Source organism: Heliconius melpomene, chromosome 10, assembly GCF_056956725.1.
Source record: "Heliconius melpomene rosina isolate 202511_hmr_F chromosome 10, ASM5695672v1, whole genome shotgun sequence".
Taxonomy (NCBI): Eukaryota; Metazoa; Arthropoda; class Insecta; order Lepidoptera; family Nymphalidae; genus Heliconius; species Heliconius melpomene.
Genome location: NC_140398.1, coordinates 4,602,491 through 4,627,324, shown reverse-complemented (window position 1 = coordinate 4,627,324; position 24,834 = coordinate 4,602,491). Strand labels below are relative to the sequence as shown.

General features: G+C 34.8%; 3 protein-coding genes across 3 annotated transcripts; all 3 read right to left on the bottom strand.

Annotated features, from left to right (window-relative positions):
- Positions 1-8,246: 8,246 nt before the first annotated feature.
- LOC146535241 (UDP-glycosyltransferase UGT5-like) lies at positions 8,247-10,961 on the bottom strand. Its single transcript, XM_085191754.1, has 4 exons — positions 10,102-10,961; positions 9,508-9,730; positions 8,839-9,058; positions 8,247-8,675 (listed from the first exon to the last, which is right to left on the bottom strand). The coding sequence occupies exons 1-4, from the start codon at positions 10,930-10,932 to the stop codon at positions 8,390-8,392; spliced, it is 1,560 nt and encodes a 519-aa protein (XP_085047880.1). The 5' UTR covers positions 10,933-10,961; the 3' UTR covers positions 8,247-8,389.
- Positions 10,962-11,683: 722 nt separating this feature from the next.
- On the bottom strand, positions 11,684-15,599 carry LOC146535240 (UDP-glycosyltransferase UGT4-like). Its single transcript, XM_085191756.1, has 4 exons — positions 14,738-15,599; positions 13,812-14,034; positions 13,294-13,513; positions 11,684-12,347 (listed from the first exon to the last, which is right to left on the bottom strand). The coding sequence occupies exons 1-4, from the start codon at positions 15,560-15,562 to the stop codon at positions 12,062-12,064; spliced, it is 1,554 nt and encodes a 517-aa protein (XP_085047882.1). The 5' UTR covers positions 15,563-15,599; the 3' UTR covers positions 11,684-12,061.
- A 1,112-nt stretch (positions 15,600-16,711) lies between these two features.
- LOC146535239 (UDP-glucosyltransferase 2-like) lies at positions 16,712-19,245 on the bottom strand. The gene is made up of 4 exons (XM_085192084.1): positions 18,375-19,245; positions 18,066-18,288; positions 17,432-17,651; positions 16,712-17,200 (listed from the first exon to the last, which is right to left on the bottom strand). Exons 1-4 carry the CDS (start codon positions 19,203-19,205, stop codon positions 16,915-16,917), a joined length of 1,560 nt encoding a protein of 519 aa, XP_085048210.1. The 5' UTR covers positions 19,206-19,245; the 3' UTR covers positions 16,712-16,914.
- Positions 19,246-24,834: the final 5,589 nt, after the last annotated feature.

Here is a 24,834-nt window from a genome sequence, read left to right as displayed (position 1 = left end):
AGATCGCGGTAATAACGATAGAAACCGTTCGCGGGCTTTAAGAGTTTGATTAAAGCCAAACACGCCGCGATCCTACCGACTGCGCCAGTTAAATTACTCAGGCGAGAAAAAGGCTTTTAAAAATTATTTATTTAATTTTATAAACAACCTTTCTGTTTTAAAGCAAGTTGAAGACAGAGAATCTTTATTAAAATTTTATATAATTCAAAACAGTTAAATCAGCAAAATACTAAAACACTATTGTTCGATTCCGCGAGGTCCAAGTGCGGCGTCATCGGAATGTATCCTTATGCTTATGTAACTCGAGGTATGTATAATTTTTTCATATAAATCTTTCACATGTGATCTAATCAGAATCGGCGGACGTGATTGACAATATCCGCCAGTTGATAAATTCCGATGAATATATTATCATAAATGTTTTTCTATAATTTTATATTATGTACAAAAAATAACCTTATATAATTTAAATTTTCTTTTTAAACATCTTCTATCTTAGCATGTATATTTTTTTCATTCAGTACAAATACTTTGTTTCACTAGAAATAAATACCCTTTCTAAATTAACTATTTATCAATGTAATTTTATTTTGTAGCGTATTATGAAGTATTTGTTGACCGTACTCAGAGCTTTTTTTATTATGACCACTAACAAAGCTAAAATAAATAGTAAAATGGTCAAAACCAAAAGTATCAATTCTACTTCGTAATATTGAGCAAATGTCATAAGGTTTGCAGGAGACTGGAGGTGATCACCTCCGTATTTTATAACATGCTCAGTCCACCACACTGCATTATCCAATGGTTTTATTGGACGCTCCTTCATAAGGGTACCAAGTTTTATTATGTTATCTTTGTAGCTGAAAATAAAATTAAATAGCTTATAATTTATTCGTAATGAACTGAATTTACTCATTGCTATCTTTATAGATTTAATAGTGCAAAAATATTACATTGATTAATATACTTGAGAATATATGTACATAGGCACAATATATAATAATCTGTAATTATATTCTACTCCTGTTTTCTTTCAGTACTTCAACATTTTGTAACGAAATTACTATAATTTCAGGTGAATTTGCTAATTAATGAAAATAATATTTTAAATATTTCTTGGGGATTTTTTTATCTAAAATATACAGTAGAAAACCTTTACCTTTTGGTTTCAATTACAACCTTGATAGTTTCGTTGAGATCTCTTTCTGTCAAAGTTGAAATATCAACCTGACGTCCAATCTTATGGTGAACATATTTTTCAGTATTGTACCATTGATCAGACACCATTGGTATGCCTATAACAGGTACTGCAGCGTCTATAGCTTCATCCGTCGATTGGAGACCACCTTGAGTTATGAATAGCTTTACATTGGGATGTTCTGAAAATGTAATTTAACTCTTTAGCTTCACATATACAAAAAAGTATCAAAAACTTCTACCTAAGAGTACATGTCCGCACGGTAAGCCGAATATATAGTTTTTCATTCAAGATTTAATATCTTATTTGTCAGCTTCACGCTGTATCCCGCATATAGTAGGAGAGGCACAGTGAGATTAGCATTAAGATAAACCGCTCTCATAGTCCGTATCAGTTGATCCGTTGTTGTTGAGATGTAAGATTTTACAAGCCGTTAGAAAAATATTTGTTTCAATATTATTAGTTATTGTTATCATAATGATTTAACTTAATTTACTTTACTTAACTTAGCTTTACGCTCCATCTCTGGGGTGTAGTCAGAGGAACGGAGCGTTAAACGCACCGAATTTTATTTTAAAAAAAAAATCACTTACTTAGAAGATCTGGTTGTGGGAACCACTTCGCTATTTTAATATTACGTGATTGGCCTGGAAGCACATCCTTATCCCATTTCCATAAAATGTTATACGGTAATTTAGAGAAAACTTTCGTCATTATTTCAATTTTTTCAGGAGGTAAGAGGGAAGGCAACACATTGGTCCCGAAACTAACATATATCACACCTTGTTTTGAAGAATCCAAATAACGTTTGAGGTCCTTAAAATAAAGCAAAACTTTTTTACAAATTTAGCGTGTTATTCCACATTTAGGAAAGAAAATGCTTATAGAAAACATGCTACGAAACAATGTTTTCTAAAAAGTAGCGAAACTTTTTTATAATATTTGTATATTGCATTTGTCTTTTTTATTTTTCCACTAGCGACCCCCTTGCGGCTTCGCCCGCTTTTACTACTGGATTATTCATATAATGTATGTTTGCAAAGCACTTAAGATAATGTGAAAATTAATTAAACTCTAATGCAACCCGCATTTTCGTAGTTTCAATAAGGATTTTCCAATTGTTTTACACAGCAAGGATTTTTTAGTAGGTACCGTAATTTTAAATCTGTGCTACTAATCTTTTCAAGTACTTATTAAGATATATTTAAATGACTATTTTTAGATAGTTAAATGACAATTTTTAAACGGAAGAAATTATAAACAAAAGCCTACCTACTAATAACTACTACAAAAAATATGAAACCAAATATATCGCGCTGAAATAATACATTCAACTCCAATTATCCAATACGTGCAAACGCATCTAAATCTTCGTTGCTATAGAGGCAGGCGGGTTTTTTTCGAGCTTGTGGTTAATGCTGTTAAAACAGCGACACCGGTTGGGTAGGCACTACGTGGCTGCCTGTGAGGAAAATTAAATAGAATGCATCGGCCGGGAATCGAACACGGGCCGCCCGCGTGGCAGGCGAGCATTCTACCACTGAACCACCGAAGCGTGTAAGGCAGGCGGGCGCGGCGGACGCATGGCGAGTGGCGAGCCGTTTCGCAGCAAAGATTTTTTGATATTGTAACAACTTCTAAAGTACTTATTAAAATGAAAAACAGTAAAAAACAGTTTTGATCTACATTAAATGGCCAACGTAACTAATATACTTATTTATATGCTGAGAGTAAGGGATAAGTGAAACTTGAGTAACATACAGCTGATGTGCCAACGGCGTGATGTGTCAACAATTAAATGCGTTTTTCTCTAAAATTATTCGCAATTTCGAAATATTGTAAAAAGCAAATTTCATCTTCGTTTAACGTAGAAAATTAATAAAGTATTTTAAAGGATAAGGATTAATACCATTATTGAAAAATATCCCTCACAATAAAAAATATATTGAAATTACAATTTTTAGACAGAAATATGATCACTACACGTTATTCTTAAAAGATATGAATATGCTCTCGCTGACTTTTTTGTAGATCTTATTAAGAGGAACAATACTCCAGTACATTTTTTTCATGTAGTACTTACCATTAAAGCAGCGCATGCGCGAAAGTGTCTCAACGGGTAGGACTTTAGACACATTTATCGTATTTATGTTAATTTACATAAGAATGTACAAAAAATAAACTATATATAAACCTTCCCTGAAAAATACTCGACCTAATGGTGAAAACGGCATAAAAATCCGTTGGGTGGTTTAGATGAAGAAGAGTTAGAAAATTCAGACAGACAGAAAAAGTGACTTTGTTTTATAAGATATAGGAAGTCTCTTTCTTTTATAAAATTTATATTATTTTAATTTCTTTGCTCTTAATAGAGATCCAAGAATACAAAAATATACGAACGTATATGATAACGACCTTTTATCAATATTTAATTACGTTACATACGCACCTGTGGTAGCTCTTTACTTTCGGGTTGAAGAATTCCATGAATATTAATAATACTCGGTGGAACTGGATGATTATCAGCCCATATAGGATGTTCGTTTAAAAACATCATCTTCACCCTTTGCCCTAGAGTTTCAAAATTTGGAAGGTCATCACCAAAATGTTTATTCATAATGATCTGATCATAATCTTCAGTTGACTTTATTAAATATTCTAATGCAATGTATTTAAAAAATTCCAAACATTTTTCAAACAAACTTAGATTATATAGCCTTTGTCTTCCAGCAGTAGGATATAATAGTGGATGGGTGGGTGCCCCAAACATGTGATACTGAACTGAAACTGCTCCAAATGAACTGATATATATAACAGGAGCATCAAACTTGCGAGCCAATCCTAGGAGTGGACGACTCCATGGTTCCAGTAATAATAGATCAAAATATTTTCTATCCTTATTTTTCAACATATTTTTCACTTGAAGTGAATTCATTTGTGCATCAAAGATATTTGCTACACTTTCAAAAATTATCTTTACCTGGACTATAATACTTTTTTGGTTAACATTGTAGTATTTTAAGGATTCCTTCCATATGTTATAAGAAACATCATGAACGTCAATTTCAGTGAGATTTGACGGTGTTTTTCCTTTTGGAAAAGCAGGGTCCGCAGTGACAACGATAACTTCATGTCCACGTTTGGCTAACGCTTGTGTTAGTGGACGAAAAACAATTTGATGACTTATTGATGGAGTAGGGAAATACGCTAATATTCTGGCACTTCGTACTTCTGCCACTATCACCAACGATATAAGCAGTACAAACTTAGTTGTGTCCTCCATGGTAAATTGTATACACACTACTGGCGATAATGTAATATTTGTTTCTTTATTAGATTTTTAGTTCATAGTAGTGATTAATATATCTTTATCTATTGTTAAGCAATACGTTGTTTGATATTATTATACCGCATGTCCCAGAAATCAACGATAAGCCGAAAACAGGTGATAGACGTCGAGGAAAAAATCTTTGTACATGTCAAAGATTTTTCTTCACATTATATTGATTTAAAAAAATATCGGAAAAACTGCCGTCCTGTGATGATCTTTCAAACCCTAAGACTACAAATACGAGTAGTATTTCCTCATTTTTTTCTGGAATGTAATCATGACTAACCCTTTTTTTTTTTTTTTTTTTTTTTTTTTTCGTGAGGAAATCCTTTTACGGATACCGGCCTGAGTGGGGACTCGAGCGGGTTATGTGGGACTCGTGGACCGGCTGAAGGCCAATCCCAATACCCACTAAAACCTCACGGTGCTCCTCCTCGACCGCCACTGGCCGCGAGACGCGGGGACTAGAATCACCACGAATCGCGGCGGCGGGAGCCTGCTAGGCACGTCGCGGAGTCAAGGGTGTGTGGGCACCCTCGACGGCCTGCTCGGAGTAGCGCGCGGGAGCAACCTGCGCGCGCCTACTCGGGCCAGGTTGGTAGGCGGCCAGCTTCCCCAAGCTGACCGCCCTCTGGCACATTGATGGCACATTGACCCGGTCTCCTACGGCGGATGGCGACTTCGGCAAAAGCCTCCCTCGCCCGTTCCGCCGACTCCTTCTCGAGCATCACTGCCTCGCAGAAGGATGAGACCGCGTCCCACGACGTCTCGCTACCGGCCATGGCCTTGACTACGGCCGGCAGGGAAAGGTCGTCCCCGATGACGTCGCGCAAAGCGCGACGTTGAGACGCCCAGGCTGTGCACACCTCCAACGTGTGCTGGGCCGTCTCATCGAGGCAGTCGTCGCAGTGGTGGCAGCGAGCGTCGGGCTCCCTCCCAGCGATCCGACACAGGTAACCCCCGAAGCAGCCATGCCCCGTGAGCACCTGTGTGGTGCGGAAGGTTAGGACGCCGTGACGCCGCGCTAACCACTGGCGGAACACTGGACGAACCGCCTCGATCGTCAACCGGCCGGCAGATGGTGTCGCCAGCCGGGATTCCCACACCTCTAATGCGGTTTCCCGTGCCTCCTCCGTGCGTGCCTGGCTTGCCGGTTCCCCGGACACTAGGCCTCGACGCCGGCAATAGACCGACGCTAGAGACAGAGCATCCAGATCCCACGGCATGACTCCAGCCAGCACGCACGCCACCTCACCGGAGATGGTCCGGTACCCCCGTATCGCCCGGATGGCCATCACCCTCTGCGCACGTCGCAGCAGAGTGATGTTGTGCCGATCCAGGGCGTCCGCCCATACGGGAGCACCATAGAGCGCCATCGATCGGACCACTCCGGTGTACAGCCGACGGCTAGAGGCGCTCGGCCCACCAACATTGGGCAAAAGGCGCGCCAGTGCCGCCGCTGTCTTCAACAGTTTCGGGGCCAAGGATGTAAAGTGGCCCCGAAAATTCCACCGACCATCCAGAACAAGTCCGAGGTACTTCATGCTCCGGGCGACGTCGATTTTGACGCCACCGACGACGATGTGGGCATCCGCCGGTGGGCCCTTTCGAGGAGCATGGAAGTAGATTGCCTCGGACTTGTTGAGGGAGACTTCTAAACCCAGCCGCTTTATGCGGCCGACAACCTCCGCCACTGCTGCCGTCGCGAGGACCGCCGCCTCCCGATAGGTCCTCTGCTGCGCCAAGACCAGCGTGTCATCGGCGTAACAGAGGACCTTTATCCCCCTCAGGGTGCCGCCCCGCAGCACCCAGTCGTACCCGATGTTCCAGAGGATCGGACCCAGCACCGATCCTTGTGGAACACCGGCCGATACAACAAACTCCCTCCAACCTCCTCCAGGAGCCGGAAAGGTCACAGACCTCCCGGACAGGTAAGCCCCGATGACGCGGCGCAGGTATGGAGGCACACGATGGTATAACAGTGCCTCCTTTATGCAGGGCCATGGCAGGGAGTTGAAGGCGTTGGCGATGTCTAAAGACACCGCCAAGACTCCATCGCCTCGGACTACCGCATCCTGCGCATAGGACTTAACCTCCAGTATGGCATCCACCGTCGAGCGCCCCCTGCGGAAGCCAAACTGGTGGTCCGAGAGGTCCGGACCTGTCCCCTCCAAATGGTGTTGTAGCCTCCTGGCTACAACACGCTCGAAGAGCTTGGCGATCTCGCTCAAGAGCACGATGGGCCTGTAGGCGGAGGCTGAATCCGCCGGGCGACCCTCCTTCTTGATGAGGACTAACCTGCCTGTCTTCCACCGCTGTGGAATTATGGCTTGAGCCAGACAGGCAGTGAATAGTCTTCGCACTCTGGGCCCTAAGGTGTTGAGGGCCAGAGTTAGCGCCCGGCCTGGAATGCCGTCCAAGCCCGGGGCGGTGCTCTTGAGCCGAGATCGGCGTACAGCTTCTTCGAGCTCCTCCTCCTCCACCGGTGGTGTGACGCTGTCCTCTTCGTCCTCCTCTTCCTCCTCACGCGCTGCAGGGCGGGCCATACTGGGTGGTGCAAAACTGGCCCGCTGCGGGAATAGCGACGACAGAACCCCTCGGAGTACGTCCGGTTGGAGTGTCTGCGTCAGTGGTGGTGCCCAAGCCCGTAACCTACCGAGCACCATTCGGTAAGGTGTGCCGTACGGGTCTTGGTCTATCCCCGCGATCAACCGGTCGTGCGACTCGCCTTTCACACGACCGATCTCCTCCTGCAGCTGCGTTCTCGCCTCGACATAGACGCGGTACAGTCGGTCTTCCTCCTCCTGCACCTTCTGTACCCGTCTGCGATAGTGGCTGTACTGGCGTCTCGCCGCAACGCAGGTGTTACGCAGTTGCGCGATCTCCCACGACCACCAGTACACTTGCCGCCGCTGAGGGCGGCGCCCGGAACGGGGCATTGACGCGTCACAGATACGCGTCAGCGCCCCCTGCGCCCAGGATGCGGCGTCTTCTGCAGACGCCAAGCTCTGGGGCAGCCAGGACTCCACTATCGCGGCCTCCTCCAACAACTGCCTGTCGAGACGACCCAGTTGCCACCGCGGTCCGTACTCTCGCGAGTTTGGACAGGGGGCTGGTTGCACCGCTGAATGTGTGGAGATCTCGTATAAGATGTAGAGGTGATCCGAGAGAGTCTCCACATCATCCAGCACTCGCCAGCCCCGAACACGGCACGCTAGGGCCGGGCTCGCGAACGAAACGTCCACGACGGATCCGCCCATCATGACTAACCCTTCTGTAACTTATAGTTTAAAATTGTAACATCTCTACTCCTCAGTTTTTAATACCATAGACGTCTCAGATGTCTCACGGTGACGAGTGTCACGGTCTCACTCTTACGGTCGGGTTTCCTGAAAATGTATATCGTAAAAAATGCATATCTTGACACAAAAAAAGGAATCAAAATTAAAAATTAGGATATTATACTGATTATAATTAAAGCTAAAAAATATTTTAATGGATTAATGGTGCAAAATTATATAATATACCCATTTTCTACACCGTCAAAACCAATTGTTTTTTGCCATCTCAGCCAAACTGTCCTCTGAACTTGTGATAGCTTCATGTAGGACTGTGGATTATTATTATTCTATCTAACTTGATTTGATGCAAAAGTGTCTTAGGGTATTCCTGATGGAAGGAAGAGATGTGAGGAAGAAATGTAAATAATAATGTTGATTGCTTTACAATAATGTATATTTAAAATCCATGTTGTTGGCATTATTGAGAAATAAATAAATAATAACAATGTGAATTACTTAAATATATTAGCCTTTCATTAAACTCTAATGCAATATTAAAATATATATACCATAGATGATTCAATTTGTTTTTAATTTCGCAGTCAACGAACAAAGCTTAAATACTAAAGAAATGATTTTTTTAACAATTAATATTGAAACAGCTATAATGCCCGCTAAGATCATTAAAACAATGATTATTAGTTTAAGCTCATAATATTGAGTCCAGGGCATATCAGCTGCAGGTGATTGAAGGTGATTTCCTCCATATTTTATTATGTGTTCTGTCCACCAGACGGCGTGGTCCAGGGGTTTAATTGGATACGCTCTCATAAGAGATTTAAGCTTTAAAATGTTTTCCTTGTAGCTGAAATAAAATTGCAGCATAGTGTAAATACATAAATTATTTTTTAACAAAAAGAAAAACCGACTTCTAACAACGAACTAAAAAGTGAAAAATAATTTTACAAAGATTTTATAATTTTAAAGTCAAAGAAATCTTAACGAAAAATAAATTAACAGAAAACTACCTTTTATCTTCAATTACTGTTTTGATAGATTTTTCCATTTTTTTCTCTGTCAAAGTATTAAGGTCAAGCTGGAGACCAATTTTATGGAGAACATATTTTTCAACATTATACCATTGGTCAGCTAGCATCGGAATACCTATAACAGGTACTGCGGCATCTATAGTTTCATCAGTTGATTGAAGACCGCCCTGGGTTATGAATAATTTAATTTTTGGATGTTCTGAAAAAAAATATTGATTAATTATTAATAGTTCACCTGTTAAAGAAATTGGAGTCTGATTCTAAGACAAAATATATAAAAATTATATGTTTACATACCACCAGTTCTTATTATTTTGTAAATGAAAAATCAAACGAACTTGTCTAACAATCAAAATTAATAAATTTAATATCACACTACTGTACATCTAAATTCTGTTTCATTATTCAATAAATGTATTTTCCAAATCTCCCAATTTGCCTATTATATTTGTTATCCAAGAGATATTATGGTATGGTTCTTTGATTATAGCTTTCCGTTTCACATAGGATTTTTAATGTAGTTGCAAGAGCAAACTTCAAAAGGTTATGAGCTTAAGAGATTTAAAACTTTTACTTAATATAACATTAAAATTAACAAATAGAATTTATATTATCATAAAATGTTAATATCATAAATTGTGAACTTACTGAGAAGGTCAGGTTGTGGGAACCATTTCGCTATTTTGATATTATCCGATTGTCCTGGAAGTACATCTTTGTCCCATTTCCACAGAATGTTATAAGGTAATTTAAAAAATACTTTTGTCATTATTTCAATCTTTTCCGGAGGTAGAATAGAAGGTAACACATTTGTACCAAAACTTACATATATCACACCATGTTTTGAAGAATCCAAATAAGCCTTGAGGTTCTTAAAATAAACGGTAGAATGGTTTCATTATAAAAATAAACAAATGTATTTTGTTGCTTATGAAACATATAATATTTGTTGTGAAAATGATTTTTTGTACTTATCTGTAAAAAAATAAAGATTGCAAGAAAAAGGCTGCATCAAATATTATGTAATTAATCCAAAGAATGTTTATGTGTATGTTGAGCCATATCTATTTTTATAAATATGACAAATTTTGACCAAAGAAATAGCCTGACTTATATAATTTACAAAAATAAAGTTTTCCTTTTGTTTATTGTAATTTATATCTTATTAAAAGATCACAATAACAGATAAATCTCTTCATGATTACGATGAAAAGTTATATTTACACTTGTATGGCATTTTACCTGTGGAAGCTCTTTGCTTTCAGTTTGATGAATTCCACCAATGTATATAATACTTGGTGGAACTGGATGATTATCAGCCCATATAGGATGTTCATTAAGAAACATCATTTTAACTTTGCCTCTCAGGCTTTCAAAATTCGCTACACCAAAATGTTTATTCATAATTTTTAAATCATAGTCTTCTGTTGAACTCACTAAATATTCGAGTGCCATATGTTTAAAAAGTTCAAGACCTTTTTCGATTAATGTTAAATTATATGATCTTTGTCTTCCAGGAGTAGGGTATAGCAATGGATGCATAGGTGCTCCAAACAAATTATATTGAACTGGAACTGCTCCAAATGAACTAATAACTATGACAGGAGCGTCAAATATATTAGCTAGTCCTACAAGAGGACGACTCCAGGCCTCAAGTAATAATAGATCGAAATATTTTTTATCTTTATTTTTTAACACATTTTTCACCTGAGGTGATTCAATTTGCTGATCAATAATGTTTCCCATACTATTGAAAATTAACTTTATTTGAAGTATAATGTCTTCTCTATTACCATTATAATATTTTAATAACTTTCTCCATTCGTTATAGGAAATATCATGAACATCAATTTCAGTGAGATTAGCAGGTGATGTTCCCGGTGTAAAAACGGGATCCGTGGTAACAACAATGACTTCATGTCCACGTTTGGCTAACTCATGTACGAGTGGACGAAACGCAACTTGATGACTTACAGATGGTGTTGGGAAATATGCTAATATCCTTGCACTTTCGATTCTTGCCACAATTAATAATAAAAATATTATCAATAAAGACTTAGTTACTTTCATCATGATAAGCTATAATAACGCAACTGACAATCACAATTATGATATTCTGTTAATTTTTTTTGTAAATTCATATCACTTTATCTGAAAATAATATATTGATAATAATTGTCGTTGTGCAATGATTTATTTATTATTCAATTCAATTAGACGCCAATCGAGGCGCGGAGGCACAAAGTGTGACTGTAAATGCGACTGGTTGTGGGTTCGATCCTCACTCGACGAGATGAAATATTTATTTACATTTCAATTTTCTTCGCTCTCGTGTGGAGGCAAAGCACGGCGTTGAGTTCTGCCATTTAACACGCAATGCCACCAGAATTTGGCAGAAAGTGGGAAACGGAGTGTCTTAACACTAGGTACCCTCTGCCTAGCCTGCTGTGTGCGGGATACAGCGTGAAGCTGATTTGATTTGATTCATTTGTTCTAATATCTTGTTAGTTACAGTAATCTTGCATTCCGTTCGTGTAGACAGCTATCCAAATACATTTTGAACAACCGAGCTGACCTGACGCATCCTTGTTTAGTACCCAATTGGGTGTCAAACCAAGGCGACATGCCAACTCCTACTCGCACGCAGGCTGAGTAATCTCTGTAAAGTTTTTACTTTAACGTAAGTAAGTGTGTAGTTGGCGCTACCTCTTGACGGAAAACATGCTAATGTCTTGGCATTTTCGTTAATGCCACTGCTGAGAACAATATCGACAATAGAAATGTATTGACTTCTGCTACGTTAAATGAAAATAACACAACTAAAATTTTGTTATGATATTATGCAACTTGTTTTATAAATTTTAATCACTTTATTACAATATTTTGAGTAATATCTTAATATTAGATTTTCGTTTATTTATTTATACTCGGACAACTGCGAGTCGGGCTCACCCTTGGAGGGTTCCATACAAAAATTGGAGGTTTCGAGCTTTTTAAAATTCAAGCGTAGCTTAGAAATGGCCTATCATCAGATACCGCATTTAAACCTGCGGCTTTAATACCAAAATGTTGCCGGAAATTACTGGAACATAAAATATGTATATATTTAAACAATATGATATAATAAATACGAATATAATGTTTAAATACAGGTTTACTACAATAATTTTTCTTCCAATAAAAGTCTTATAAGAATGTTATATTATGTTGTTTTCAATTTTAATATTGATTTATAAAGTTTAAAGGCTAGATTCATAAATTTCCTAGTGACTAAGACTAAAATGACTAAAATACTTGCGAAAACACAAAAGATTATGGTAAATAGTTTCACGTCGTAATACTCTGTCCAAGACATGTTAGATGCCGGCGATTGAAGATGGTTTCCCCCATATTTCATCACGTGTTCTGCCCACCATATTGCGTTGTTAAGAGGTTTAATTGGATGTTCTCTCATTAGGGCTCTAAGCTTCAAAATATTTTCCTTGTAGCTGAAAATGTTATCGAAATTTACTATTAATAACTTACTGTGAAATGACAATTAAAATATTTTCATATTTACACATATCTCCAAAAGTTTAATGATATTGTTTGTAATGTTTCTTTTGTAATCTTCTTCATCTTTATACATAACTAGCGGACGCGCGCAGCTTCGCTTGCGTAATTAGGGGCGAATTCTAATAAACCACGAAACATGTGTTCAATGAAATATTTTTAAGAGTCTAAATTTCAAATTTTATAAAAATCGGTGGCGATTTAAAGATTTTTCCATACAAACTTTCAACCCCTTATTTGCACCCTTAGGGGGTGAATTCTAGAAAACCATGAAACATGTTTTCAATTAAATACTTTTAAGAGTCTGAATTTCAAATTTTATAAAAATTGGTGCCCATTTAAAAAAAAATCTATACAAACTTACAACCCCTTATTTGCACCCTTAGGGGGAGAATTCTAGAAAACGATGAAACACGTGTTCAATTAAATACTTTTAAAAATCTAAATTTCAAATTTTATAAAAATCGGTGCCGATTTAATTTTTTTTCCATACAAACTTTTAACCCCTATTTCACCCCTTTAGGGTTAAAATTTCTCAAAATCCCTTCTTAGTGGATGTCCAGAATACGAAAGTAAACATCTGTCCAAATTGCACGTTTCTACCATCAGCGGTTACGGCTGTGCGTGCGTCTTACCTCAGTCAGTGAGGACAAGTCCTTTTATATTTATACATAAATATATCGTTTTATGTACTGTAACTGTAAAACAGACTGGTTGTGGGTTGGATCGCCACTATATATACAAATATTTATTTAAATTTATATTTCTATTTCTTTGCTCTAGTGCCTCAAGAAAGTGGGAAACGGAGTGACTTAACATTAGGTTCCCTCTGTCTACCCTGCTGAGTACGCGACACAGCGCGAAGCTAAATGTGTTATCTACCTTTTATCTTCAATAATTTGTTTGATCGATTCTTCTAAATGATCTTCTGTTAAAGTATTTATGTCAAGTTGAAGCCCAATTTTATGGAGAACATATTTTTCAACGTTGTACCACTGGTCAGCGAACATTGGTATACCTATAACTGGTATTCCGGCATCTATTGTTTCCTCGGTTGATTGTAACCCACCCTGGGTGATGAATAGCTTCATATGGGGATGTTCTGTAGACACGTTTATAAAACTTCAGTGATTATTATAAAATCATTTATCTAGTTAATTTTTCAAGCATCATATGCTATCAAGGCCATATTAAGTTCTTGCAAGAGAAACTGTGCGTGTATCACTAAAAAAACGTATAATTTTTAAAATGTGTTAACTTGAATTATATTGCTTATTTGATTCAATTATAGAAAAGTCAAGCTGTTCTCCAGAGCACTCAAGAACGCACAGCTAGGAGTTAATTTATTATTGAAATATACAATATTACAAACAATGAAATTATTACTAAAATTGTCTTACTAAGAAGATCTGATTGTGGGAACCATTTTGCTATTTTAATATTATCCGATTGGCCTGGAAGCACATCTTCATCCCACTTCCATAGAACGTTATAAGGAAGTTTAGAGAAAACTTTTGTCATACATTCAATTTTTTCCGGCGATAAGAGAGACGGTAAAACATTTGTACCAAAGCTTACATAAATGACACCTTGCTTTGAATAATCCAAGTAAGTCCTTAAATCCTTAAAAAGAAATATATATTTAATTATTTCTTATTTTCTTTATATTGACATAGATATTTATCAAAATGATACTAAATATTGAAAAATAGAGGAACTGAGAAACTCTGTGGATAACTTTTATAATATAAAATATGAAAACTACCAAATTAATTATTATATAACCACATTTTTATTTCATAGCTCTGGTACCAAAGCAAAGCCCGACGTTGAGCTCCGCCACTCATAATGCAATACCTCGAAAGAATCGACGAAAAGTTAACTTTTACAAGTGGATAAAATATTAATATTATGTACACAGCTGTATTACGTCACAACATAATTACAATAACGCAACTATTTCAATTATTATAAATAAACTAGCGGACGCGCGCAGCTTCACCTGCTTGTTGGCACTCTTAGTGGTGGTACTTTTAAAAATCTAAATTCCAAATTTTATAAGAATCGGTGCCGATTTAAATTGTTTTCCATACAAACTTTCAACCCCTATTTCACTCCTTTAGAGTTAAAATTTTCGAAAATCTCTTAGTGGATGTCTAGATTACAAAAGTAAACATCTGCCAAAATTTCACGTTTCTACACACAGCGGTTACGGCTGTGCGTGCGTCTTACCTCAGTCAGTGAGGACAAGTCCTTTTATATATATAGATACACCCGTACAAATTCTAGGTAGACTTTTCTTATTAATAATGCTTCAGATTCATACCTGCGGAAGCTCTTTGCTTTCTGCTTGGTAAATACCACCAATGTAAAGGATACTTGGTGGAACAGGACGATTATCGGCCCATATAGAGTGCTCATTTAGGAACATCATTTTAACTCTATCTCTGAGGCTTAAAAAATTTTGAACACCAAAATGTTTTTTCGTAATGGTCTCATCATAACCTTCAGTTGACTTAACTAAATATTGCAAGCCTAAGTACTTTAAAAACTCAAAGCCTTTTTCGAATAGGCTTAAATTGTATACTCTTTGCATTCCAGGTGTAGGATACAGCAACGGGTGCATAGGTGCTCCGAACAAACTATATTGAATTGGAACTGCTCCAAATGAACTAATTACTATTACAGGGGCATTAAACTTTTCAGCAATTCCCATAAGTGGACGACTCCACACTTCTAGAAGCAATAGATCAAAATATGTTTTATCTTTATTTTCCAACATTTTTTGCATTTGAGGTGTTTCCATTTGCTCATCAAAAATATTGGCCATGCTGTTAAAAGTCAACGTTACTTGAAGGATGAGGTCTTCTTTTTTACCAGTATAGTATTTTAATAATTTTCTCCATATATTATATGAAACATCATGGACATCAATCTCAGTTAGGTTTGCAGGTGCTTTTCCTGGTAGAAAAGCTGGATCTGTAGTAACAACGATAACTTCGTGTCCACGTTTGGCTAATGCTTGTGTGAGCGGACGAAATACAACTTGATGACTTATTGATGGTGTAGGAAAATATGCTAGAATCCTTGCATTTTCAATTCCTGTCACTGCTAGTAATAATATCGGAAAAAGAAACTTAGATACTTCCATCGTTTGAAATTATATGTATAAGAACAACTGACGGTAATAACGTAGATCACAATACTGTTAATATTTTATAAATTCATATCGCTTTATCAAAAATATCATTACACATTGATAAATATAAAATCATTTTACTTAAAATGCTATGCATATTGTAGAGAGGCCAGCCGTGGTGCATGTGCACAAAATGCGTCTGGTTGTGAGTTTGATTCCCACTCGAGAAATTAAATATTTATTTAAATTTCTATTTCCATTTCTTTCTTCTCTCCAGAAATCAGTGGAAAGTGGGGAACGGAGTGTGTTAATACTAGGTTCCCTTTGTTGTTCGTGGGATACGGCGTGAAGCTGATTTTTTTTTCACATTGCTGACAAATAATTTACACCCCAATTTCTAAGCCAATCAAACTATATATTTTTTAAAAAGCTTAAGTTAATTATAACTTGAGATTTACTTTTAAAAATATATAAATTTCATAAAAATATTTTTTATTGTAATAACACGGTTAAGTTATCTAAAACTATTCCTTCTAATAAATCATTTTACTAATTGAGCAATAAGTTTTAATAGCCAATAAGGTTTAAAAAACTTCTATTTATGTTAAGAAAAAAAGAGTTTTAAAGAATTGTAAAAACATCAATTATAACGTGTTCCGATTGAAAAATATTAATCAATTTTACAATTGATACTTTTGTTAATCGGTAATTATCTATATTGTGAATTGGGACTATGATAACTATTCTACTTATAATTGTAAAAAAACATTTCGTTTTTTTAGTTACGCTCTGTAAGGTCATAAAATACATAATATTACGAATGCGCATTTTTCAAAATTGATCTTAAAACTGGTATATGTTAACATTTTTAAAGTTAAATATGAGAATTTTTAGCTAGCTCTAGTGTCGATGCGAAAAAGCAGCGTTCAGTTCAGCCACTCCAGAAAAAGGTGGTAAATGGAGAGCGGAGAATCTTAACACTAGACTCCCTCTGCCTAAAATGCTATGTGCGAGATACGGCGTGATACTAAAAATAATTCTATAAGAAAAAAAATTCTGAATACACCTAAAAAAACACCAGCAGCATATACGTGTAACAATATATTATATTATAACGGTACATAACGTATTCAATTAATGTAACAAAATAAGATCAAAATATAAAATAAAAATAAAATATATTTACAAAATAAAAAAAATACAAAAATACATACATACATATACATTTACAAAATAAAAAAAAATACATAAATACACAACAAAAATACGTTCTAACAACATTATTTTTAACAAAATTGGTCGATTTGGAATTTTTATATAATTTACTTAATAATACCTTATAACTATTCAAAATAATCGTCATACTAATTTGATTTTAATTTTGTTACTGGTCTACAAAGTTTAACCGCTACATTTATTATCTTTTTTATGATTAAAACTAAAACCGCTAAAATACTTGCTAAAATACTAAATACTATAATTATGAGTTTAACTTCATAGTAATCTATCCAGGACATGTTAGCTGCAGGTGTTTGGAGATGATCTCCTCCATATTTTATAACATGTTCTGTCCACCATACGGCTTTATCTACTGGCTTTATTGGATATTCTCTCATAATAGAACGAAGTCTTAAAATATTTTCTTTGTATCTGTAAAAACAAAGAGATAATTTATTTATTTTTAAATGTATATAAAAATATTTCCTTATATTTGATTAATGAAATAAATAAATTAAAATGGCATATAATATTTTTTTGTTTTGATAATTTGTAAAAAGTGGGATTTAAAATCTTATCTCAATAAAATCTAATAAACGTTAACAACTGACAGTGATAGAACAATCTAAAACTCTAACGAATTTTTAATTTTTTAATCCATACCGTTTGTCTTCAATCACTTTTGTTACAGATTCTTTGAATTCTTCCTCAGTTAAGGTTGTTATGTCTAGTTGTAGTCCAATGTTGTGATGAACATATTTTTCGACATTGTACCACTGATCACCTAACATTGGTATACCAATAACAGGTACAGCAGCATCAATTGTCTCATCTGTTGATTGAAGGCCTCCTTGCGTTACGAATAATTTCAGATTAGGGTGCCCTGAAAAGTTTTAAAAACAGTCTGTTATAGCAGCATGTGGTACTACATATGTCTAAATTTATGTTAATTCAACAATTATTAATACAAAAAAATATATTGTCGAATATAAAACTTCCTCCTTTTTGGAAATCGTTTAAAAAAAAATAAAGGATTTCTGTTACACTTTATATAACCGAAATCCTTTATTTCTGTTTTTTTCTCTATTGCTTTTTATATGTGATATTTACATTTTAATTATAGTGTTTATTTAATTAAATATTTTATTAGCATTTTATAAATAGCTTTAATTTAATACTAGATCCATGACTGACTTAACTGCACTTTCTTTATTGCAGTAAATATCAAATAAAGTTAAGTATTCTCATATATAATAATTAAAACATAAATTTGGATATTAAATAACAACAAACTCACTTAAAATAGCTGGTTGTGGAAACCATTTTGAGATTCTAATATTTTTTGATTGCCCAGGTAAAGAATTTGTGTCCCATTTCCATAATACATCATAAGGCAGCTGTGAAAGGACTTTCGTCATAACTTCAATTTTTTCAGGTGGAAGCAATGACGGTAAAACATTTGTTCCAAAGCTTACGTATATGACACCATGTTTTGATTTGTCTAAATACTCCTTAATATCCTTGAAGAAAAAATGTAATCCAATATTAAAACAAAAAATATTTTATAAATTTAAAATAACAGTTGATTTTGTAAAAAATATTAAACCTTAGGTAACTCTTGTACTTTTGCTTGATGAATACCTCCGATGTATACAATACTAGGGGGGACTGGATGATTATCAGCCCAAATAGGATGCTCATTCACAAATATCATTTTAACTTTATGTATAAGATCTTCATATGTTGGTGTGTCATCACCAAAATTTTTTTTCATTACATTATAATCAAAGTCACCCGTCATTGAAATTATATATTCTAATCCTAAAATTTTACCATATTCTATAGCTTTTTCAAAGAGAGTTAAATTATATAACCTCTGTCGCCCTGCTGTAGGATATAATATGGGGTGAGTTGGTGCTCCTAACAAGCCATACTGATATGGAACGATTCCGAATGAACTGATCTGAATTACGGGCGCGTCAAATTTATGTGCCATAGCTAGAAGTGGACGATTACATGCCTCTAATAATAAAACATCAAAATATTTTTTATCTTTATCTTTTAACATATTCTTCACTACAGATGTCTGCATTTGCTCATCAAATATGGTGGCAAACCTTTCAAAAAGCAATATTATTTGAAGCATCAAATCTTGTTTCTTGCCGCTGTGATACTGTAATAATTGCTCCCATAGCTTATATGAAACATCGTGAACATCTATTTCCGTAAGATTTGGAGGAGCTTTTCCTTTTGGAAATACGGGATCGGCAGTGACTACGATGACTTCATGACCACGCTCGGCCAGGGCGTGTATTAATGGTCGAAAAACAACTTGATGGCTTATCGATGGTGTTGGAAAATATCCCAGAATCCTTGCACTTTCAGTTCCAGCTACTGTTAACACAAATATCGTTAAAATTGTCTTTATGCCTGCCATATCTAATTTTGAGTACTCGACTGATCAAAATTTCACTAATCAGTCTTTATATAATTTTACATTATTTTATAATTTTATCAATAATGATTACCAAATATTCATACCCAATAGTAGCGTATATTGTAGCAAGAAATTATTTACTTAGGAGACTATCCAAAGATAATAACTTGAGATAAGATTAAAATAATGAAGAAAATTATTTGAGTTAGTGTAGGTATTATTATTATTATGTTGATGTTCCCGAAATCCGTATATTTTTATTCTGAACGTGAAATTACTTTTAGTAAAAAGTCGTAAATGTATAATATGTTATATTAAGGTTGTACTTGTGAAATATGTCTTAATGTGAAAAGTGATCAATAAAATTGTTTTTTTTTTTTCAAATTATATGAAAAGGTATTGTTTACATTGATCATATGGAGTAATTAAATGACTTAAAAGGAACGCTGTAGTCATTCAATACTTATATTTATAATGTATTCTTATCTTCAACCTGCAGCCAGTTAAATGTAATACTGACACAAAAATACCATACATTGTACTTTATACTTTGACAATTTGATAATTCATTTAATAACATATTAATCTAAAATTTTAAATGATAAATCCAAAGAATATCGTAATAGATACTTAACGAGTCCATCGTAGTGCAGTTACATATTTCTGGTTGATTGTGGTGTCGATTCAAATTCCATTTGATATATTGGTCCCTCCTGTAAAAAATCTAGATACTAACGAAATACTAACGAAATGAAAAAAATTTATTCCCCTGTGTATGGAATGGAACCAAACCCACGATCGTCGCGTGTGTCTGCCTCATTATATAAAAGTTATTTTTGTCAATGTAAGTTTAATCTAATAAATAAATAAAAATAATTTAATACGACTTAATATTTATCATAAAATATCAATGCACACGTAGAATTGAATCACGTTTAAATTACTGGATGGATTAAGATTTCGATAAAATTATGATATTGTACAGCTGGAAGTATAATATATATTATATACATATTTTTACAATTATTTTGTCCATATAATATTTATCTCTATCTCTATAATAAAAGGAAAGTCGATACTGTGCATTAAAGGTAAAAAAAAATAATTGTGTGTATTAATTTATCCAATAAGAGGAGCTAAAAACTACTTAGAATAATTTTTTCAATGTGTCTTTTAACTTATTCGCAAATCAAAATATAGTAACAATCTAAGGTCTGGAGGTGCATCTTTTTTGGATTCAATCCTGGCAGTCAACGTAATTGCCATAAATAAAGTTAATAAATTAATAATAATTAATTAATCATAATTAACTATAACACAACTACAACTGGCTTCTATTTTGAGTCAACTAAAAATCTCATAACACCTGCAGCCTTTGGTCTAACTTTACGCGGCGCTGCAATGTGCTGAGGGCGGTGCTCTCTCTCGAAGCTTCAAGCTGAATCTGCGGGATTCATTCATTACAGCAGAGAGAACCTAGTGAGTAGTAGGCAGAGAGAACCTAGTGTTAAGACACTCCGTTCCCCACTTTCTGCGAAATTCTGTAGGCATTGCGTATTGAGTGACAGAACTCAACACCATCCTTTTTGCGTGAACACCAGAGCGAAAAAATAGAAATATAAATTTAAATAAATATTTCATCTCCTCGAGTGGTGATCAAACCCACTACCAGTTGATTTTACAGTCACGATTTGTGCCCCTGTGCCACTAAAAACTGGCCTCACTAAAAATATGATTATTATATATTTCTGTGTCTCCTCATATATAGTTGTTATTGTCATGTTTGTGGAATTCGATTTGCTACTGTATCAGGTGGCTTGTACTACGCGTCGTGAATTTGTGATGAGTGTACGGGTGCGGATGTTTCGTAATAATCTTATAAAATACTATATCTGGAATGTATATTATTTATTTTAAATAAAACAAAATCGGATTATTCGCGTAATTTTAGTATTATATATTTTTGGTACACGTTTCGAACACTTTGCAGCCCGTGGTCAATGGTAGACTTAGGTGGCATTCTGCTGTCAGTTGACAACCCACATCATTTGAAAGAAAATCGCATCGATGCTAAAAAATGTATAGATAAACAAAAATATTGAAAAACCTATAACATCATGCATAGTAGAATAAAGCTCGATATTATATTTAAATATCTCTAGAGCATTTTATATGCCAAAACATTTTAGAAATCGTTCAGTTTTTCCTAATGAGCGACGAACTCAAACTGTGCTGACGTACAATCGTTAAAACTCTCGTTATCTAAACGTTTAATATTTTAACGACATCGACCCGTTCTTGTTAGGGTACATATAATTTTGATAATAAGCGGAAATTATTAGAAATACAATTTTGCTTATTATTTCAATGATGAATTTATATTAGAATTCTAATGGAATATATCTATTTAAAATATGTATATATAAAACGGCAGAGATGTAGGTATGTCATGGGTAAAACGAGTAACGACTCGTTCTACCCATGTGTACCCATAGAAGAAAGTTCCTACGAAACCACACAGTAACGGAGTGCCATTATTCAGATGGTATGTATGGTATTTTAGTTAGTGACGTACTGTGATATCAACAAAGTTGTGTTTTTTTTTTTTTAAATTTGCTCTCTATAAATGCGCTACAATTTATATATACACTATTATATTTAAATTTAAATTAATTTATATTTAAATTAGCATGGACACCCTAGCACAAAGCTTATATAAAAAGTTATAGCAGATAAAAATGATATATTTGATGAAGGCTATAAGCTGGAAAGCCTTTAAATTAACAAGTACCGATCATAACTGCTATTAATACTACTAAATGAGCTATTTGAAATTTAATTGTAATTAATTGGTCTTCTGTTCGAATCGATTCAAGAGATGCCTAATAGTAAAAGGTATTTTCTTAATTTAAATTAAGATCGTTAGTGAACATAGTTTTACTTTTTATCTGTGATAATATTACAAAGAGGAGTTTTTTGAAATTGTGAGTTTATCGAAATTTATTATTTTCCATAGAAAGATAAAAAATTGTTAGGCATCGTTGTTTAATCGCAGCTACAGTGGCTTGTCTCCAAGCTTGATGCAACCAAGGATTCCTCGATAAATAGACAATCCAGCACAAAAAAAAATTTCAATTGGAACCAGTAGTTTCTGCTTTTAACCAAGCAAACTCTTCAGTACTACAATGTTAGTACGAGTATAGATAAACAATGATCAATAACAAATATCAAGTACAATAAAATAAAATAAAACAATTGAAGATGAAAAAAATAAAATTAACCCATTCTGTACTAGGCTTTATATCGTACGACTTCCAGCCGTTTCTAATTTAAGCTAATAAGTTAATTATATTATTTACATTAGATTTTCAGTGAAGATAGCTTTATATCTCTGACATGACGTCACAAAAATGCTTTATCTTAAGCCATGTTGACAATTTAAATAAATTGTATAATATCCAATACAGTATTACATCGTTTTTTTTAGCTCCACATTGTATCCCACTCAAAGAGGTGACCTAATATTAAGATATCCCATTCTTCACTGTTGGCCTTTTGCGTTTTGAGTAGCAGAACTCAACGCCGCGCTTTGCCTTGTTAGCAGAGCGAGGATATTGAATATTTAATTATTCATCATGGGAGTCGAACCCACAATCGTCGAATTCACAGTCAGATGTTGTGGTCTGCCGCTGAGCCACGGACTTACATATAAATAGATATTACAGGTTACCTTTACTTTGATATATTTTATTAAAATTGGCTTTTATATTGTTTTTCTTTTTGTAGACTTCTGTCTACAATATTTATCCTGTCTTCTGACAGGATAAATATATTTTTAATAAACATAACCAATAGTCCAAGGATAATCCAAGATCCCAGGGCCTCCAGATCTATGGCATTTTAGCAAAGCTGAAATTTTGGGTCTCAATTTGGGATCTCAGTCTAGGAGTAAACAATCATATTAGTCACTCTCTCACTAAAGACTAATAAAATATAAACCAGAATCAAAGTCTATAAATAATATTTGAAATTTAAGTATGTGATAACTATTATTTTATTAAATATTATTTGGCGAAGTTACAGCCGATAATGCTTATCGACTCAGATGCGTCATACTAAATTATGCAATATTTTCTGGGCCATGTCGCTTAGAGATACAAAGAATAACAATATCAATAGAAACATTAACATACTATAAAAAAATAGTATAAAACGTTATAATCCTAGTATAAAATACTATGCGATAAATAATCAGTAATAAATCGTGATTTCAGTTATTTTTTTGTTAGTGTTTATATGTCGTATAGAGCTTTCGTTTATACGTTGATACTGTAGAGACATTCGAAGTCCCCTCATACCAAAAAGCTCGACTTGAACGAGCTAAGTCTAAACCACCTCATATTCAGATATTCTAAGCCAAATTGTAGGTAATGTTCAAGTATTACGTTTCGAGTTGTTAAGCACCAACGTCAGCTAAATTAGAATGAAATTCACTTTAATTTCTTCTACTTAAAAAAGTACCTAGTAAGTAAATTTATTGTTTTCCGTATCTAAAAGAAGAATAAAAAGAGTTGCAATCTCAGTAGGTAGTAATTAAATAATTAACGCTTTTTTTATATTAATAAAAAACTACATAAAGAGGAGGCAAAAAAGAAAATTTCTCAGTAATTGCCGATTTTCAGTTATACCTTAAATTCTGTTCTACAAAAAGTTAAGAGGACAATTTCTTACTCGGGGATTTTTTATTTTCTCAAAAACTTCAAATGGAAATAGTTCACTGCCTCAAGTGGATATCAAACTCACAACTCTCACAGGGTCACTGAACCACGGTGGTCAAAAAAAAGTATAAATATTTTTGTTATGTAATTTTTTAATACATATGCAGCATGAGTACAAATCGTGCATAATTTTTTTTTTATAATTTCTTAATCTTTTCCGGTATTGATAATTTAACATTGTTTTTTCGCGTGTTCGTGGGAAGTAATTTATATTGATATCACGAGTTACTTACGACATTGATCAGGCGATCAGTGCTATACCGATAGATGTAGATTTATATGATACACTTCCTTATAGTACCTATAATGCATATTACAATTAAAAATATATTAATTTAAAGTTTTTAGATTACTTAGACAAAACTCAATAATTTTAAATACGACTTGTCAATTGGATTTATTTTGAATGCAATTTTCTACATTTTTAGGGTTCCCTTTTTTTTCTGAGTTCAAAATGAGAAAATGGAACCCTGACAGGATCACCTTATTGTTTGTCTGTCAAGACAATTTATTTCGAGATCGGAAACTTATCTAGCGAAAATTTATTTGAAATATTCAGTTCGACGGCTCCTTGAAGCACAGAAAAATCAAGCTTCTAAATCAACGCAATCAAAAGATACGAACACTATTTATGCCCCGTTTTTGGTGTATTTTTTTTGAAATTCACATCTTAACTAACACCTATAGTGTACTCCTCGTGGAGTTACGAAATTTGGCGCGAAGTAAGAACTCGCAATAAAAATAAACGAAAAAATTCTAAAAGTGAAAATTTTTAGGTATTTCACAAAAAAAAATCATTATAATCTCTGTTTGTCAATAATAATTGTAATATTATTTGTGGGGAACACAAG

What these genes read in the sequence shown, in the direction of transcription:
- LOC146535241 (XM_085191754.1), bottom strand. Translation starts at nt 10,932, where the DNA reads ATGATGAAAGTAACTAAGTCTTTATTGATAATATTTTTATTATTAATT. An exon ending in AAAGCAAAGAGCTTCCACAG is followed by an intron (nt 9,731 to 10,101) that starts GTAAAATGCCAT and finishes GTTTATTTTAAG; the next exon opens with AACCTCAAGGCTTATTTGGA. An exon ending in CCCACAACCTGACCTTCTCA is followed by an intron (nt 9,059 to 9,507) that starts GTAAGTTCACAA and finishes ATTTTTTTTCAG; the next exon opens with AACATCCAAAAATTAAATTA.
- LOC146535240 (XM_085191756.1), bottom strand. Translation starts at nt 15,562, where the DNA reads ATGGAAGTATCTAAGTTTCTTTTTCCGATATTATTACTAGCAGTGACA. An exon ending in AAAGCAAAGAGCTTCCGCAG is followed by an intron (nt 14,035 to 14,737) that starts GTATGAATCTGA and finishes TTTCTTTTTAAG; the next exon opens with GATTTAAGGACTTACTTGGA. An exon ending in CCCACAATCAGATCTTCTTA is followed by an intron (nt 13,514 to 13,811) that starts GTAAGACAATTT and finishes ACGTGTCTACAG; the next exon opens with AACATCCCCATATGAAGCTA.
- LOC146535239 (XM_085192084.1), bottom strand. Translation starts at nt 19,205, where the DNA reads ATGGCAGGCATAAAGACAATTTTAACGATATTTGTGTTAACAGTAGCT. An exon ending in AAGTACAAGAGTTACCTAAG is followed by an intron (nt 18,289 to 18,374) that starts GTTTAATATTTT and finishes TTTTTCTTCAAG; the next exon opens with GATATTAAGGAGTATTTAGA. An exon ending in AAAGTGATTGAAGACAAACG is followed by an intron (nt 17,201 to 17,431) that starts GTATGGATTAAA and finishes TTGTTTTTACAG; the next exon opens with ATACAAAGAAAATATTTTAA.